Here is a 20,120-nt window from a genome sequence, read left to right as displayed (position 1 = left end):
AATCAAAACTTCCATATAAATATTAATGTCCAGACACTATACAGTAAGTGCTCAGAGAACTCAAAACTCCCAAAGGTTTAGAAACATTCTAGAGTTGTGAAGACAATGTCACTACTGGTTTCAATAGCAAAGCAATAATAGGACCCAATTTCTCAAAGGTATTTCTCTACAAGCTATGCAATTACTAACTCCTACAGCAAGAATGCACTAGGTTTGCTGCTGCTCACAAATCTCTTTTTCTAGATAGAGCACAAGCACCCAGTATTCCCCTCAGCCACTGTCCTTCTGGCTGACAGCAGTGCAACATGTTTCATTTGGGCTATTCCCAGCAGTGTGAAAGGAGGAGGAAAAAAAATAAATGCACCTCTGTGAGTGAAAATGAAGCTAATCAGTTTACCCTGAAGGCTGGAATAAGCTCCCCCTGACACGACCATCCAAATCTGCTGAGTGTTAAAATCAGCAGGGGCTGTAGCTTTCTGGAGGCCAGATACTAATCCAAGGCTTTGCTTCACCCGTGTGTCCTTGGGTATTAGGTGGCAAGGGGAATGGAGGCAGGCAAGCACCCTGCATGCAATGCACTCCACAGGGATCACTCACTCTTGTAACAAAGAAGATTTGTATACACAATGTATGTGTTAGTGCCTCAGCTTCTTTCTGTCTCCATATTCAGACCTCAGAATATGAGGCTTTCAATTAAAAAGACAAGAAAAAATAGTCAGTTTATTTAAATTTGTCTGTAACCACTCAGAAAGAGTAATTAAGCACTATTTTCTTTTCCTAACTACAAGTAATTTTTAATTTTCAGAATCAGAAGCACAGCACACGATGCCAGAGTGCTATCATGTGCTACTGTTGATGATTAATGATGTTGAAGTCTTTGCAATCAAGTAATATGTTCCCCTTTTTATGCAACTACGAATTTTCAGCCTGTCTCTTCAGTCAGCTCTTCTAAACTGTATCAAAGGCTTACAAGAACAAATTGATCTCTGCATTACAATAAAAATGCATTAAAAAATCAACACAACTATATATACACAAACTGGAAAAAAAATTACCTGGAAAAAAACACTATGTGGGAAATAGGAAGACTCAGAACAAGTTTTGAAGAACAAGGAAAAGAAATAAAATGCTTTACCAAAGTACTGCATGACAGTCCCTTCCATTTCTTCTGCCCCCAGACAGATCTGGGTTTAAAAATAACCTTTAATAAAGTAGGAGTGAAATGAAAGTTCAGTAGTAGCACTGCTGAGTTAAACCAAGACTTCTGAAGATTTGTGTCCACCACAAATTGTCAGGAAGGGTGGAGGAAAAAAAACCCCACTTTGGCTTTTTACTTTAGGTGGAAGAAACATTTCTGATTCTATGATGCAACACACAAAAAAAGATTTTATTGTTACAGATTTATTTTCTTCTAGTCTTAAAGGCAGAATGGACTATATTTAGTTATGAATGTAAGGAATAGGGACTTCAGATATGTAAGTGAAGAGTTATGGAGAGCCTCCCACTACTAAATTTACAACTTATATTTAAGATGAACAGTGAGGGAGGAGATGAGAAAAATAAAAGGTATAAAAATATATAAAGTTAGATAGAGCAAACATTACAAAAGGGAAGTTATCTACAATCTAACAGTGACCAAGGCTATAAGAGTCAGAACAACAAAAATTTAGATAATCAGATTTCTAAGTGCTGCTGCTGCATGTACATAAGAACAACTTACTTATATGTTGTTTTGGAGGGCAAAGACAGAATGCAACAAAAATAACAATTCTGCTAATATGATTATCCTAATCAGATGCCATTCAGGCCCAGGGAGAGCAAAATCTTGGCCTCTTCATTAGGTTTCTAATATCTCAGATAAAAGTACATAAAAAAATTATTTCCAAAATTGAGAAACATATGCTAAACAGTGAACCTTACCAGTCATATAGCACATGTAGACAGACAAACTGTAATTACCTACAGTGAACTGTAGTTATATCTTACGGTACTTTATGTTAATCACCAAAGTTAAATATGCTAAACTCATAACTGAAAATCCTTATCCCTTTTATATCCTAGGAACCTTAAACAAAGCACAGCAGAAATTCAGTGGCATAAGCATGTCAAGTTTCTCCAAGTGTTGCTTTTTCTCAAAGTACTCAAAGTTAGAGATCGATAATAATCTTGACATTTTCTGTCATGAACATGTTAATTAGTCTAAAAATTAATTTTTTTACTCTTCCTCTGCTAGCAATAAAATTTCAGAGTTAAACTCTAGCTCTGAGCATGCGTACACAATTTTCACAGCCATATACTTCAAAGGTCACGCTAGTAACTTCAGTCTCTAATGGTTTTTGATTAACTATGAATTCTTAAATATAACAGGCCCTTAAGGAGAAATGCAGCCTAAACCACAAAAGTACAACTTTTATCACTTAGAGGATCTGAACTGGCTCAGTATGCATCTGACTCAAACTCCTCCTGGGATATTATTAAATAGCCTCTGCCCCACAGCTTACGAGGTGAGGCTGTGAGTGGTTGAGAGGTTTCCCCAATGTTACTGTTATTAGTATAGTTGTGAGTTATTTTGCCTCTCAAAATATCAGGTTTACTAAAACTAAGTCAGCAGCAAATCTGGCATGCTCTATATACATAATTTTCACATCTCCAGGCTAACTCAATCACAGGTTATTAGTGGAATAAAATTTCATTAATTTTACTTGAGGACTTCCAAAATGTTAAATCTGAGATGTGTTTATGTCTATGTAAAAAATAAAAGGGAGCTAAAAAAGCTTGTGCTTGCTGAAGATCAAATTTTGCTACTGGGTAGCCTGGCCACTATACATGTGCTACTGTTTCTCAGATTTGAATTTTTTTAAGAGTGGTAAAATAAATGCTTATTTAAGAATAAAAAAAAAGGCAGGGGGAGGGCAGGTCAAAGAGTGTGAGCTTGTACATGAATGGCTGGAAGACAAACAAAATACTGATAATTTGGAACTTTCAAAAGGGTCCATCTAGCAAAAATGATGCAAAAATAAATCCAAGGGCAACACAAGTAATTTATTTACACAACATATATTCCAACATATGGTTTATTATATGAAAAATTCTTATGCAAAAGTGTACATATCAGTTACTTAGGATATATGCAATCCTAAATCAGAACTTTTACACCCTTTCTCAGAAGCAGTAGTTTTAACTCTTTTAGTTAGTAGAGAAAAGAGTAGAAGTGAACTGTGTTCCTGAAGTTTTATTTCACTCTATCAGGAAGGATAAGTAGGTCTGGAATTATGCATTTAGTATCACACAAAGAGAAGTCTAAGGACAGCACAAGTTAAAGGAACTCCTGGTAAGAAGTATTCAGTAATATCTGGGGTTTTTTTAAAAGGGATGATAATGAGTAATCAACATAAAAGATAAACACAATTAATAAATGCGTATTTTTATATCTTTCTGTTTGATGTTTCACGGTGTATTTGCACTGAAAAAAAATCTTCTTAACACAAGCCAATGGATCAAGCCTTTAATAATAATGTACTTTGTATGTCATCTCACTGCACATTAGTAAAGGCCGTTAATTAAACCTCAAAGACCCCTAATGATTTAAACAGTCATTTCATAATTGCTGAGGTACAGCTACTTTGGGTGAGCCACTGCAGTCAATTAGTGCAACAAACGCTTTGATGTTACAAAGCAGTTTTGCACGATGTGAACATTACTCTGCAGGACAGAAGAGTTGTCAGCATGTGAATAAGGGAAAGAATTCCACAGGCTTTAACAGTTAAGTTGTTTTTTTTCAGAATCCTTTTATTCATGTTCTCTGAGCTTGTTATTACAATGCTCTGAAATCTCCATGAGAGGAAAAAAATTCTTGGTAGCATCCTTTTTCAGACACATAAAATAATGTCAAGAATTTACTTTCCATTTCTGGTTTTGTCTGCTAGCATTTTAAGCCTTACTTTGATAGCTAAATCACAATAATAGATTTTTGTGGTATTGTAAATCAGCAGGAAATGCCCACAAAATTTTGATTAAATTTATGGAACAAACTGGTCTGGAAATCAGTATTTTTATGAGACATATGCACTTGACAAATTCAGATCTGCAAGAGATTATGGGAACACTGTTTGAGTTTTGTTGTTGTTTGGTTGGTTTGTGTTTTTTTTTAATCTAAACTCACTATAGCAAGCCTGAGAAGCATCAGTAACACTTGTTTTGAAATATAGTATTAAAATACGGGAAGTACAAGCCCTAATGGAATTCAGTAAAACTGCAAAAATGACAAGTCACAACTGGGAACTGTCTTGTTGGCTTCCAGCAGTGTCACCACAGTGGAACCACCTAATTGAACCTTCCACTGTTTTCATTACGGTATTTGTAAACTTTATGTTTAACAGCAATACTCCAGTGTGCCAGGCACCATTTTAAAAATCAACTAAAACCTGTTAATTTCCAGGAATATACACCTGATCACATTTCAATGTCTAACTGTAACATGTTAGGGCTGTTTTTCAGTTTTCATATTTAAATCTATCTACAAATCTAAACTCACAGAATGGAATTGAGGTTGGAAGGGATCTCCGGAGCTCGTCTTGTCCAAGGCCACTGCTAAAGCAGGGCCACCTACGGCTGCTTTCCCAGGACCATGTCCACAGGGCTTTATACTATCTCTGAGGAAGACTTCACAACCTCTCTGGTCAACCTGTTACAGTGCTCAGTCAACCTCGCCGAAAAAAACTGTTTCCTGATGTTCAGAGGGCACCTCCCATGTTCAGTCTGTGCCATTGCCTCTGGTTCTGTCACTGGACAACACGGAGAAGTGCCTGTCTCTGCCTTCTTTGTGCCTTCCCTTCAGGTATTTATACACAACATCGATAAGACCCCCACTTTACATTTGCAAATGTTCTAAGAAAACAGCACCCTCTAAAATCTGACTTAGAGAACTACCCAGCACTTGCTATATAATAATGATCTGGGCAGCATAAAAATTGCTTGTCTAAAATAAACTGTATTGGAACTTCTTGATTTTTTTAAGGAATCCTGAAATACATTATAAGAATTGTAAAAAGACAACAAATAAGCTTCTATGTAAACTACTAAAAAACATATAAAATTTTAAAAGAACATAAATTGTGAATTAATTTATTTATAGAAATAAGACTTTGCAAGGACAGGTGAAATAATAAGGTAACATGGAGAAAAAATAATTTTATGTAAATCCTATCTTTATTCTCAGCCTACATCCTCTCTAATACCTTCACTAACAGCTATAAATGTTGATAACTTTCTAATTTTAGATTGGCCAATTCTAACAGAAGTAAGAATTCACCACATTCACTGTTTTAAACAGCACATTGTAACCATTAAATCCAGCCAACAAAAAACGTATTCTCAGAATTTGAAGGCATAACTTTTATTCCTACTACAACTTCTCTCAGTACAAAACCAAATCTTTATAGAATGCATTCTCCTTTAAGTTAGTAGTAAAAAACAAAATGCAAGCTCAAAAGAGTATTCCCCCCACCCCAAACCTCCTGTGAACACTGGTAACACTGTTTTCTTTCTAAATCTGCTTCCTTGTAAGCAACAGTGCAAAGAACCTAGTGCAAAGTACCAGTTCCTTAAGAGCTAATCAATATTTGCTGAGCTGACACATTACCATTGCAGAGCTTTCCCTTCACGTATCAAAGCCGGCAACAAAGAGTCAAGTCTAAAAGCACGTACAGAAACTTCAAAGCCAGACAAACACTGTTCCCATTCAAGTTAGTGAAAAGCATGATATGAAAATAGCCTATTTAAGAACTTGCTAATTTGGCCACAGTTAGTGACAAACACAGTTTTGGGACGGTTTTTTTTGTTGTTGTTGTTGTAGGCTTGGTTTTGGTTTTGTTTGTTTTTTTCTTTTCTTTTCTTTTTTTTTTTTTTTTTTTGGTGCACGAGATGGTTTTATTGATTAAAAAAAAAAAGAACAAACAAAAACAAAACGAGAGAGAGCGAAAGGCAAGCCTGCCACACATCGAAGATGGAGTCACACGGCGATGAGATGTGAAGCAGGACTGATTTGCCCGCAGAGAAAACAATCCCTGACAGCACAGGAACCAGCCAGAACTGAATTCTCCTCCGACAAAAGGCTTCGGGCTGGCGAAACAAAGCAGCGCGGTAATTAACAAGCCTTTACGCCGCTGCTTCACTCCCGAGCAGCAGTCCCGCACGTAGATATGCAAACAAGTAACCCAAACGGCAACCCGGCGTACCTCGTTTATGCAACTCCCGGAGCGGAATGCCGTCTCCTCCCCCTCCATCGTAGGGCAGATAGGGATCGGAAGAGACATCCATGGACGTGACGAACGCGGGGCCCGCCTGCCGGCTCAGGAGGGCCGCGGCATCGCTCACGCCAGGGCGGCCGCGGGGGCCGCTGCCATGTTGGCGCGGGCCCGGCCTGCGCCGCCGCCGTGGCTCTGCAGCGCTCGCTGATGTCAGCGCGGGGCGGCCGCGGCCCCGCCAGCGCCACCTGCGCTCCCGCCCCGCCAGCGGGGGCGGGCTCCGGCCGCACGGGAAAGGGGTGCCTCGCCCCGAACGCCTGTCAAGAAGAGGGGGGAAAGCGCCCGTTTGGAACTCGTGGGAGAGGCCCCCGCCGGGGGCGCGAGGTCCCAGCCCCGACCCAGACAAAAGGGCGCTCGCACAGGTGAACCCGCCACCTCATCAACAGGTGCACGGTGGGGTTCCCGCTCAGCTCAGAAGGCAAACCTGCCACAAAAGAGAGCTGCCCTTATTTCGGGCACCTTCTGGGGCCACGCCTGCAGAGGCTTGTTAAACATCTATAGCTGCATTTTACCTGGAAGGCAAGATTCATGTATTGCTAATGGCGGGGGGAACGCCTGTCTCCCAGGCATTTTATTTACTCATTTCAAACATCAAAACTATTACCACCGAGGAAGAGCAACCTAACCTACCAAAAGCCAACCCCTCTGCTCCACAGGGTTAGCTCACCTCACTTTCACCAACATCCCCCCATTCACGTAGAACTTTCAATCCTACAGCAGTGGCTGACGGATTTGAACACATGTAATCAAAAACATTAAAACAATAATTTAATTACATATCTAACCAAAATGGTCTGGTGCTCCAATTTATTATTTTTTGTGATGATTATGCTGGTATTACAACTGTGTAACATCTATATTCACACTAAAAAGCTGGGGTGGGGGTGGAAGCCGACGTAATAAACACAAGTCCACACTTAAGCTGGCATTACTCTACACATTGACAAAATGCTCTACCTCCCTTAAAAGTCACAGACTCAAAACAGGCAACAACCCACATGAATGCTAACCAAGGCATTCATGTGATGCATCATCAAGCAGTGGCTGTTACAGCTTTGGCAAAACCAAAGCACTTCAAACAGCCAGTATTTAAAGACAGGAAATCTTAAACTGACTACATAATTGCTTCCATTCGAAACAGGCATTACTACATATTGAATCCATATATAATTTTACATTTAATGTATGATCTTGTACTAGTCCTACCTTTCAACTGCTGATAAGAAAATATGATAAGAAAACTATTTTACGTGAGATTTCCATAGTTGGTCCAGTTGTAACAAAATACATACGGAAGATGTGCATATTATTTTTCCTTTTCTTCCTCTATAGCACGTAGCAAAGTTGAAAATATTGCATGCCTGCAGCACCAAGGCCTTGCTTCAGTTTCACTCGTACAGCAAACAAGGAATTAATTTTATTAGGTATTCCTTTGCATCTCTATAAGTGTGATAGACAACTATTTTAGTTTTCAAATGCATTAGTTTCTTAAATAATTTTCAAAGGGTGTTCTTACGGAAGTTATTTCTTTTATAAGCCAATGTTACAAGCTGTGTACAGTAAATGGTCTTTCTGAGCACAGAGTACAACGTAAAGAAATGTTAAATTTATTTCATATTTCAGACCTGTAAATATACTAAATATTAAAAATACAGCTCCACTACAAACATTGAGAAGATGCTGGTATCTCTACAGATGGAAAAACAACTGAGAAAAGAGAAAAGAATGAACATATAGCAAAATATATTTCAAAACTTTAAAGACTATCTCATCTCCAAGACAAAGGGAACCCTTAAGCCACAGATCAATTCTAAAATACTGGTGGTGTCTCATGAACAGATGGTTCCATTTGCTATCATCCATGCACGCAAATGCCTTCTGAAGAGTGGCCTTCTATAACCTTTTCAATAAAACAGAATCTTTAAGATCGTGCATATCTGAAAGTGGTGTGACTTTCAGAGCTATCATGCATTATCACCATTTGGTTTTGCCTGTGAAGAAACAAACCTAGGCACCTCTGAACTTTATATTACCCATATCCCTTATTTAAGGAGAAGTACAACAGAAATGCATTCTCAACTCTTTAACTCAATAGCACCTGGAAATAGTCTGGAATCTTATTGTAAGGCTTTAAATAAAAAGTCATTCACAGCAGGAAGAAATACAACAGCAATTTCTGTAACCTGAAGAAAGAATTATTACAGAATGAACTATTAGTGCATTTATTATATGTTGATTATAGAAGACAATTATAAATTCAGCCTCATATTTGACAGAATATGAAATAAAGAATATAACGGACTTGTATTAACAAAGTCTGAAAGATGACCTCTAGTTTAAGAGTTTGATGTGGTTATTGAAAGACTGGAATGTCTAAGAACTGATAATAAATATCAGTCACAGCAAAGAAATGGCTCACTTGTTGACCTAAACTTGTTCACTGGACTAAGACACATGCAAAATTTCTACACAAGACTAAAATTCAGTCTGCACTGGAAAAGATAAAGGGTGTAACTTGTTGGAGAGCACATGTGATCAACTTCGGATATAAGGGAAAGTCATGACAGGAAGTCTGCAGTGTAAACCAGATACAACTTCATATTTGCTACATGAAATTTCAAGAGTCCATGTAATATTAAATTGCAACAGCTCCTCCCAGGTCACTGCTTATAGACTGGCTGCCAAATGCAGTCCTTTGTCTACTTTTAAAAAACAGAGCTATCATTTTGCTTTCTCAATTACCAGCAGATTGTGTTCTCATTGTTCATACCCACTACCACTGGATATATTCCCTTTCCTACAATACCAAGAAAAGAGGGTTTGGTTTTTGTGTTGTTTTGGTTTTTTTAAGCAAGAGAGAAAGATACTATGCATACTAACCTGACCTAGTTAACTCAGTCTTTTTCTTTTTTTTTTTTTAATATCTAAAAGCTTATACAATTTAATCTTTCCAAATTACTTCTTTTCTACTGGTGTGAAAAAGTGCCTGACTTGAACTGTCTGGCAACTTTTATTCCAAAGAGTATGTCAGTTATTTCTGTTGAGAAGTTTAGCAAATTCCAAAATTTTAGTTAGTGAAATTATGTCTCTAGGTAAGTAAGTATTTTGGGTATTATGGAATACATAACATAATGAACGTGTTGTTAGGCCTAAAGCCTTGCTTTACAATAGTCTTTACTTTGAATGGTTGAGAGCACCTTTCAATGGCCAATTTACTACACAGAACAGCTCACAGGTAAACAGCGGGTTTGTACAGCAGCTTTCTTTCCATATTGCATCACAGTAATTATAGGCTAAGGCCTCTATCCCAGAAATCCTCCCTGCCCAAATAACTTCACACATCTGAGTGCTCGCATTGTTCTCACCAGGCACATGCTGTTGTTAACCATCACTTAGATGCATCTGTCTTTTTAGAAAAGGACTTTAGGTCCATTTTTCTGAAAATACCAGAATGTATACAGGTGACACACCCTTAAAGCACACTAAGAATGAGGAAAGACACTTTAATCCCCTTTCCACATCTTAACTTTTCCGGTTTAGGGAAAGAGAAGACACATATTCAAGATAAACTATCTGGCAATATAAGAAGAAGTCAGAGGTTAGACAAATCAGATACACCCAGGGAAAGGTGTTTCAAGGTGACAAAACAAGGCCAGTGAAAAGAAGGGGAGTATCACAGAGTTATGAGAGCCTGCTTACCTAAGGCTGGAGGGAGGACCTTAGTACTGAAGCACTATCCCACCATTTCATATTAAAAAGTAAGCTAGGTTTAAAAAGGACAGCCAAGCACCTTGTTATGTATACAACAAACGTATGCTCTCAATTCTCCCAATTACTTGATTTATTTTGGTGACAGACTACATAACTTTATTGCACCAGATAGTGAAAATTAAAATTGTGTCTTTTATGAAATTCCAAATGTAGGCTGAATGATTTAATTAGTGTAACAAGAGATGCCAAAAACGTGACTGATAATTACAAATGTTAATGTGACTGATGCAAAAGATTTTGATGACTCTTGACTGTCATTTTCTTTCCTATTATTATTCAAAACTAAAGCTTCTTCGGCAGAGCTAGAATATAATGTTCTCTTGGAAAATATTACATAACAAAGCGCTCACCAAAGCAGTGACTCCAACCATTCTGAAAAGAATTTATCTCGTATGCGCCTTCAGCTGAAGGTTAGGCAAGAAAGCATCCATTTACAACAGGGTGCCCAAAGTATACATAAAATATCTCAAAACCTACTGTGTCCCATTCCTGTTCCTTCCAGCTTTAGTCTCCTGCCTTTTATCCCAATTCCTTCTTTCATTTAACCTCTTCTCAAACCATGCAGCCAAATTAGGCCCAGGTCTAATCCCTTTACTTGCCTGACTTCTCTTAATTTGTCTCAGTTTTCTGACCTTGCAGCTCCTTCAGCCTGACTTTGTTCACTGTGCATAAAATCATACAGCTTTCTCATACAGGTCACATAGAGCCAGCAGTAGGAACATGAAAGATGATAAAAGGACAAGCACCTTTCTTTCAGTTCTGGCACCCAGACGTGGTCCAGGATAAAATAACAAAGATACAATTGCAGAAAAATTGGAAGTGGAGGGGGGAGGAAGAGAGAAAAAAAGGACAGTTATGGATAGCTTCAAATTAATACACTGTAAAAATCAAAGATAAATTATTTTTAAAGTCTTTGTAAATTACAGAGGCCCAAACTTCATTCCTTCATTAGAACTCTGTGCTTGATCAATGTATCAGGCTATATACAGAAGACTCCATTAACCTGTTTCCACTGCCACCTCATCAAAAGCCTCGATGAGGCAGATAGACAACAAGAAAAATTTTAGACCAAATATACTGTAAAAGTGGAAGAAAAACTTATAGCATATGCTGTTGAGTAGTTGAAGGCAGAAGAGGTTTAAACAACACAGATGTCAGAAAAAAAACAGAGAAGTACATAACAGTAATACACAGTAAAACGTTTTTCTATTTGCCTTTTATTATACAAAAAACCCATTTCTTAATCATAGTTTCTTTTTTTCACAATTGCTTGTTTCCCACAAATTAGCTACTTAATTTTGCTCACAATCATTTCACCCACCAGAGAACACTTTCTTCTAGATTCTTGCCTAATAAGCTCGCTTTTTCACTGGCCAACCACAGGTTCTTGAATTACACTCCTACAGTTTTGTATAACTTCCAATGGTGCTTTTATTCACTGTCCAGACACAGGAGATAGCAATGGAAGCAAACAGAATGCAGTAGAACAGGTCATATAGCTGCAAGCATGTTGTGTAATCAGTTCTGAGACTGACCTCTCCTCAGAGCAAGCCAGAACCTTCACTTCGAATCAGTGAAACAGGAGTAAAGGTTCCCCGTTGCTATGCAAAACTTTAAGGCAGGAGAAGAAAGAAATAGACTTAAAAAAGGGGAAATAATAAAATCATTATGCAATGTTAACACCTAAAACCAAAAATAAATTGGAAAAAAAAAAACAGATTGGTCCCTAAAGACTACCGTGACATCTTGGCCCAAAATAGCGAAAGCAAGATTACTCTCTGAGTTTTCTTTTCACTTCTTTCTGGGCCTGTTCATCACACTTCTTGACTTGTAACCCAAAGACTTTAGAAGAAAATGGTTGACATAACAGACTATATATAGCTACAAGCTGTAAAAGGTGGGTGTTAGTTTTTGTTTTCTTTCTTTTCTTTTTGTCAGTTTTACATTGACAATAAAAATATCTACTTCTACTATTAATCATGCAAGGAGGATTCAGAAAAAAAGCAAGTTATTTTCTGCAAAGAGTTGCTTTCTCTTATTCTTTAAAAGCCTCTTAAGTACTTTCTATCATTTTTTTCTGATCTTTTTCTTTACAGGGTAGGCTTTTACTAAGAAAAAAGGCCCTGGTACATTTTCACCTTTACATACGTGTTTCTTCCTTACACTCCAATCTGCTAAAACTGTAGTTATAATGCATCAACAGGAAGATTTGGCATCCTTCTCTGAAGTTCACTTCTCCCTTTTCTCAGACTAGCCAAAATTTTGCTGCTGAAATTGTTCTGTTTTTCCTCATATGTAAATGCATATAAGGAAATAGGTCTTATCTGCTCAATTGCCCTTATTCTGTTTTAGAGTTGTTTACTGTTGGCACCTGTGTCCAACTTGCTGTTCAGGGGATAAAATCATAGCATCAACATGTGTTCCTCCCTAGATATGTCATTGTCCTGGTTCCGGCCCAGAGCAGCAGGAGGGGGCACGGTAAGACATTATGTTATTCAATACCACCTTACATCATTGCCAGGGGCAGGGAAAAAGGACTCTCTCTGTCTCTCTAGCTTCTGAGAAGAAGGGTGTTCCTTTCCAGTTGGGAAAATATGGCTGCAGTAGAGTCAGGCTGGGCTCTGCAGTGAGCAGTTTTGCAGGGGAATCACTGTCTTTTTGTATACTTTTCACAGAGTCACAGAATATGCTGAGTTGGAAGGAACCCACAAGAATCAAGTCCAGCTCCTGGCCCTGCAAAGGACCATCCCAAGAGTCACACCATGTGCCTGACAGTATTGTCAAAATGCTTCTTGAGCTCTGTCAGGCTTGGTGCTGTGACCACTTCCCTGGGGAGCCTGTTCCAGCACCCAACCACCCTCTGGGTAAAGAACCTCTTTCTAATATTCAACCTAAACCTCCCCCTCAAGGCCATTCCCTCAGGTTCTGTCACTGGTCACCACAGAGAAGAGATCAGTGTCTGCCCCTCCTCTTCCCCTCATGAGGAAGTTGTAGACTGCAATGAAGTCTCCCCTCAGTCTCCTCTTCTCCAGGCTGAACAGACCAAGTGACTTCAGCAGCTCCTCATACGGTTCCTCCTCAAGACCCTTCACCATGTTCGTTGCCCTCCTTTGGACACTCTCCAATAGCTTAATATTGTTCTTATATCGTGGCGACCAAAACTGTCACAATATTCAAGGTGACGCTGCACCAGTGCAGGTCAATCCCTTCCCTCGAGGGGCTGGCAATGCTTTGCCTGATGCCCCCCAGGATGCAGTTAGCCCTCCTGGCTGTCAGGGCACACTGCTTTTGCTATTAATACTGTTATCTCATTGCTGTTTCCAGTAAATTGTTCTTATCTCAACCCAAGATGATCTTTGCCTTTTGCCAATTCTCCTCTTGGTCTGCCCACAGCAGGGGGCTCTGAAGATGAGGAGGTGCAGTGAGCCAGCAGCAGTGTGGTTTGGAAAGACCCAGTGGGAGAACCAAACTGGGAATTAGCATTCCTAAACCATGACAGCCATATATATATGTTAAGGTTACTTTCTATCTTCAAGAATTTTACATCTTCTCCATAAATATGTAAGCTGTGTGAACATAGTGCCAACAGTAATTCTTTATGTTGTTAATACATAATACTATACTATGCCAGCTATATTTGAATACTATGAACTCAGTACTTAGTAGCGGTCAGAATAAATTTGTTATTACATTGCCATGACATGCTCATTCTCCAAATGCTGTGTGAAGTTCTGACCCCTCAAGTTACAGAAAGGGTTCAGAAAGGGGCAGTGAAGAGGATCCAAAGTATGGGACAGTTGCAAGGTCCAACCAAGCAAACAAGACCTTAACCTGAAAAAGAGGTAACTGAGGAGAGGAAAAAATAAGTAGCAATGGAAATAAAATTTTCACCATCTGTTCTAACAACAGTGACAGCACCTTTGTTAATCCTTGTTAGTTTCTACATGTGGATGGCCACCACATGATAGGCCTTTTCAGGGTATGTGTATTTGGCACAGCAATCAAGTCATCCTAGTTTCAGGTCACCCTGTCCTAGTTTCATATCAAACCTTTTTCTATCAACAGCAGTTTCACTTCAATAAGCAAATAATACCCCCTAAAACTTTTTGTATTAGCAGAAAGACTTTTACAACTGCTACTGTAAATGAAAATAAAAACAAAAAAGAGCTTAAGCATTTATGCCATACAAAGGTGGGGTGAGTGACAAGGGAGTCCATGTGTCAAACCATGCTAATGCATGTGCCACTGTTAAGCTAGTCAAGCAGTTATACCTGCTCTCAGCAGTATTTATTACCTGGATATAGGTTCAAAATAAAGGAAAGAAGGTGGTGAGATTCACGTAAAATGTAGCTAAGCTATCAGAGCTTGCCAAGGAGTGGTACAGAATTGCTTTAGTGAGAAAAAGTCAGTTGAAGAAAAATTCATTGATAAAGACTAAAATTAAAAGTCATCACTCAGATGACAGAGGCCCTCACCTACACAAAAACTTGTGTACAAGTACTCAGGTGCTTATCACTTACCCTGTTCTTACTCTTCCTTAAGCACTGACTTTTGACTCCTGTCAGAGACAGGATGCTGAGCTAGGCAGATTTGTGGTTTGACCCAGTACAGCTGTTCTTATGTTTCAGGGACATCATGATATCCTCTTTCAGAATAACATTTCTGTTTCATCCAAGCAGATGAAAAGCTTTCACTTTAAAATGCTGGTAAGCAAGAATGTTCTCAAAGGTAGAAAACAAGAGTACAGCCTGATATCAGTTTGGATAAAATCCTATCTGCCTTTTTTGGCTGACATGAGAGAAAAAAAATCAAAGCTAAAATGAATATGTGAAATATTATTAAAGCTGTAGCAAAAAATTTTCTATTTAGTACCTAAAGACTGCATGCACACATTATACTAAATTATTTTATTTTACACTTCAGACTCTTCTTTCTACATATATGCCATCACACTTCCTCTGTTTTCATTCCTTCATTTTACGCTATTCATATGGTTTGTCTAGGAGAAGGACAAACTTATAATAACACTACACCAGTAACAACTTCCTTGGCAATATCTGTTGACAAAGCCAGTGTGCTTTAAGTACTTCAGGAGAGCTGCAGAAGAAAACCAACAAGATTATACAATATCAGAAAGGCAGAAAGAACGGATTATTAGTACTATGATTCATATTCTTCCAGAATATCAGGTTTGTGTGCTTCAGAAGATGAGGAAACTTAATTTTGTAAATAAAACTTTGACAGGAAAGACTAGTGAGACCACTCAAGGACTGTTGGCAGGGCTGACTTCTAAAAGCAACAAAATTCTCATATTCTATAAACAAATTGAAACAATAAGTATTTATTTTCAAACATTTAAGAGAACAAGAAACTAATTGGTTACTAAAACTCTACGTACATATTGCCATAATTTTCATCCCTCAAAAAGCTTAATGCCACACCAATCCATTTACAATGTGAAGGCCCAGTCTAACACTGCAACATCATTACAGGCTGTTCAACAAAAACAGTATCAAGTGAACTTACAAACCCAAACAGTAGAGTTCAGGAAATCACTAACGTGATAAACAGATACTCCCTGCAACTCACTCATTTGAAAATGACATCAAATAACTAAGATAAAACATTTTTTCTCCTTAACCTATTAATCTTCCACTTGATTTTGGGATTGTTTTTGACAGAAATTTTGAAATCCTTGAAGAAGTACTTTGTTAATTAGCCCAGTTAATTAGCCCATGCAAACCTGATGTATAACAACTTCTGTTCCAGATAGATGGACAGAATCAACCTCATGCATTACTAATAAAAAAAGTAAAAGAAATCATTGTTTGATACTGTCAGATATCCTGTGTTCAGCTGCATCAGTAATATGGATTACAGGCAAAATGTCTGCAGCCTAACTACAATCCACTAGAAAAAAGTAAATTATAACCAGTTACTGACAATTTAACTACTCTATGAGCTAGCTGCACCTCATGTTTGTCCTTGTGATCAGAGCAAGTTATGTTATCTTATGCATCAATTTGTACAGCATCATTGAGGATGAATATATTCCTTATTTAAGGAGCTCTTTACTGCAAACACTGCTAACTTGGAAAATAAGTTTTATCTAACTTGGGAAAGAGGTACGTCAAACTGTCATAATGACTGTTCAGTCAGTTTTATACCACATGGATGGAAAATAAAACCAATGACAATGGTGCAAAACGACTTTGAAGACCCTTTTTCATATCAGCTGTGGACAACAGGAAGAATCTGTTAGTGCAATTTCCACACATAAAGAATATAACAGGAACTCAAGGGGGTTTTATGCAGGAAGTAACTTTTTAAATTATTTTCTTTCTATTCTTTGTTTTCTTTATAAAGGGCAATAGCTAAATAGAAACAAGCATACATGTGCAACTCCATGAACGTGTTGATGGAAAAGATAACAAGGCCTTGCTTGAAAAATTAATCTCTCATGTGGTACGAACTTCTTGATTATATAGAACCACCTGTTCTTGCTGAAAATCGCATTCTGTTCCTCAAATAATGCCATAATATTAGTTTACTCTATCATATTTTTAATGTCGGCATTTAAAGCACCAAAAATTGATTGATTGGGTCTCTCTCTTTAGGCAAAGGACTCCAACTCATGGGTGAGGACAGTTCGGGAGAGCTGTAGTGTTTTACACTATGACCTGTTGGCATATTCTTTTTTTCCAGCGGCACTGCTGCTCCCTGCAAGGAGATAGTAACGGCTGTAGCAGCAGCTTTTGAATTACCAGTTTACAGGTTGTCATACTAAGGTTAAGTATTGCCAATTTTATGTTAACACCATATGCCAAATTGTAAACTGTCTCCACGCTGAACTCACAATATAAGCAATTAAGCTCATTCAAATGAAGCAGGAATCTCTATAGCTATTGAAAAGAATGCAAGCTCATTCAGGACTCACATTCCCACACACAGATCAAAGTACCTTGAAATGTAAACACCAGTGAGATCATTTGTTTGCAAACCATTTTTACTGCAAATAAGGTTCAGTCATCTGATTTCAGTAACAGTAAAAAAATTCACCTCCTGAGCTTGCCCTACACTTAAATAAAAAATAGTGAAAACTGATGCAGTCCTGTCTTATCAAAGAAACACCCCTCATTTCTGAGTAAAATTATGGAGACCTCTCAGTTTCACCTCACTGCGCCATAATAGGAAAGAGTTTGAACTTTTGAAGACACTTGTTATACCCTTCAAACCCAGCCAGTTGCCAAGAATTGTGACTCTCTCAAACTTTAGACAGGCAAGGCAAAACAATGCTGAAAGAAAAAGAACTTTCATCTTCTCATCACATTCCACAGTTAAAATATTAATCTGATAATATATTTCAATTCTGGAGATTTCCTTTCTGTTTAGAAAGAATTTTTTTCCTTCTGTTAAATTGATGGAAAGCAATGAGCTATCCTAGTGTAACATTTTTTTAAAAAGTTAAATAGTACAGCTCTCCTCCTGTAAAATTTAAACCAGTAAATATTAGCTTATATAGCTTAACTATTAAAGAACTGATAGCTTTGCAACGGTAAGTATAATATGTTTAAACTGACCTAGCAAGAAGCAGGGCCAACAGTCTAAAAATAAAACAGATAAGTTATGATAAAAATGACCTCCCTAAATTACATATATTGCCTGTACATGTATTGTCCTCCCTACAAAGAGGTAGATACTTCCTTTTCAGTATAATGTCACCATACTTCTCATTAGACAGCAGTTTAACAAGGAAAGGCACTAACTTCAGTATTACAGAGAGATTAGTTTTGATAAGCAACAAAAGCAAGTTTTGTTCAAAGCTGACAGGCAGCAGCATCCTTTCTAGGCAGGGCTTCGGTACAAGCCATCTGAGCCTCCACATGCATAGCAATTTAATTATTTAGCAGGTTAAAACCTACTGCTCAAAGAATTCACAATTTCACAATACCTACTTGTTCTCCATAATACTGCCACTAAAAGTCTGACATTTATGCAGCTACTGGAGAACATAACAGGCACAGAGCATACTACTTACATAATTGCTATACATATATATGTATTTAGTATATAATACTACATTGTCACAATTTATGTATTCTTCTCAGATAAGACAGAAAAGGACAGTCACATACATGCTTACAGATGGTGTTAAGAGAAACTAGGTTGTTGTTCAGCATTAGTTTTAAGATAATGGTGAATCCCCAACATGGAACTCCTCAAAACCTTTCAAATAAGACATGACACTAAAAAGACAACTCACTATCAAGTAAAGAAAAATAGAGGTCTAGGTGATAAAACTTTCTAAAGACTGGTTTCAGTTAATGTTCATTTGTTCAGTCCCATATAGTATCAATGAATTTCCCACATAAGACAAGGAGTATATGAAGTTAGTATTCTTTCCTAGCATCATCCAATTTCCACATGCTTTCAACAGAAAGCATATTCACCACTGTATAACAGCCTCAATAGCTTTGTAAGCCTCAGTCAAGCACTTAAGTATGAGTGGAAATGTGAATAGCAGTACTGTGCAGGCTTTCAGAATTGCTGTCCTGAGAGCCAAGGGACTTAGCAAGCCTACTGAAATAAGCAGACTTCTTCTCTTAACTTACTGCCCTCTCAACAAAGGGGAAAGACTACAATTACTTTAGACATTCCATATTTTTAGCCTTTTATCTACATAATATATGTGCAGTTTCTGGTTCCATTTTCATTAGCTGAAAAAAAAGAAGAGAAATAAAGACAGACTATTTCTTAATCCTTCATTTTCTTCTCACTGCATGGTCTTGATTTTTTAAAAAAATCTCTGATTCTATATTTTATTACATAAACTGTAAAATTATGATGCACACTATATCGTCCGTGGCAACTTATCCAGATTGGATAAATTCATCTCTGTGCTCATTTGTATGACAAGTTTATATTCTGCAGCTATGCAGCTTTATATTTAACTACATTATTTCCACAATCATTTGAAGTACAGATACATTATTGCCATTATGTTCATGTTGCTAAGATACCAGGCTTATAAATTCTTCCAGTCCCAGAGACTTAAAACACAAACTATATTCTTAAACAGGGCTCCTGATTTTGGCAGGGTGCACTTGCTAAAGCACAAAGCTAAACCCAAGGCCTCTGCATTCACATCATGTTCTGGAGGGTCTGCAATGTCAAGAAGCATGTGATCTTCCAGTTACCAGGATGGTCCTGCCCTTCCTCAGGAGGTGGGACAGATTCTGTATTATGAATTCATGTGTACTTGACTTAACAAAACAAACATAGGGCTAAAGGATAAGAGTATTTAAATAATAATAACGATTAAACCAACCAACCAGTTGATTCTAAGTGAGTAACAGAGGATTACAAAAAGGCTATATGCAAGGAAGCCCTAGTTTGGTCTTGTCAAAGAGATTTGCTGAATTAAAACCACAAAAGAAAAACCACCTGACACATCTGGACACCTAAGGAATGACAGACAAGGATGTTCACTTCCTGCATGCAAGATTATTTGAAACGTTTCTGGAAGTATGTTCTTATCACCACCTTAAAAAGAAAGTTAACACCAGATTCTGGTCTACTACTAAGATATCTACTATGATCTACTGTACAATAAAACATTTTCCATGTATAGAGACACATAAATCACCATTCACTTAAATAAAATACCAGGGCTTATTACTATTGCTGCCTCTTACTAAGAGTCCAGAATCGGGGTAAGCTGCTACGTCATAAGCAAAAAATTAAATTCCAGGAAAGAAATTACATCCATATTTATGTACCAATGCACATTCTAATACCTCAGTGTTACAACAGCCAGGAGCTGCTGGCATGTGCAGGAATTAGCATTGATTTTGACAATGCAAACAAAACAACCACCTCATCTCTTTGGACTCAATTTATGGATCTGATTTCACAACACGTAAAGGGCAGAACACTGGCTCTGAAACTGTTTCAGTGCAAACTTATTTCTCCTTTATGCTTGAAGCGATGGAAATGATTTTTATAAACAATAAACAGAGTAGCTTCAGACTTTTAGTACAGGTT

At 37.8% G+C, this 20,120-nt stretch overlaps 1 protein-coding gene across 4 annotated transcripts in view; it reads right to left on the bottom strand.

Annotated features, from left to right (window-relative positions):
- Positions 1 to 20,120, bottom strand: part of CLCN3 (chloride voltage-gated channel 3) — a 71,388-nt gene that overhangs the window by 35,081 nt on the left and 16,187 nt on the right. The window contains exon 1 of one of the 4 annotated variants that reach the window (XM_064652456.1): positions 6,237 to 6,434. The exons of 2 other annotated variants lie outside the window; for them this stretch is intronic. In XM_064652456.1, coding sequence (XP_064508526.1) covers positions 6,237 to 6,318 — 82 coding nt within the window. In that variant the 5' untranslated portion in view covers positions 6,319 to 6,434. Of the gene's footprint in view, positions 1 to 6,236; positions 6,435 to 20,120 lie in introns of those variants that run through there. One more of the 4 variants, XM_064652458.1, reaches the window with a different exon arrangement.

This window comes from Pseudopipra pipra, chromosome 4 (genome assembly GCF_036250125.1).
Source record: "Pseudopipra pipra isolate bDixPip1 chromosome 4, bDixPip1.hap1, whole genome shotgun sequence".
NCBI lineage: Eukaryota > Metazoa > Chordata > Aves > Passeriformes > Pipridae > Pseudopipra > Pseudopipra pipra.
Note: the sequence above shows the minus strand (reverse complement) of the source record. Positions and strands in the feature narration are given on the sequence as shown.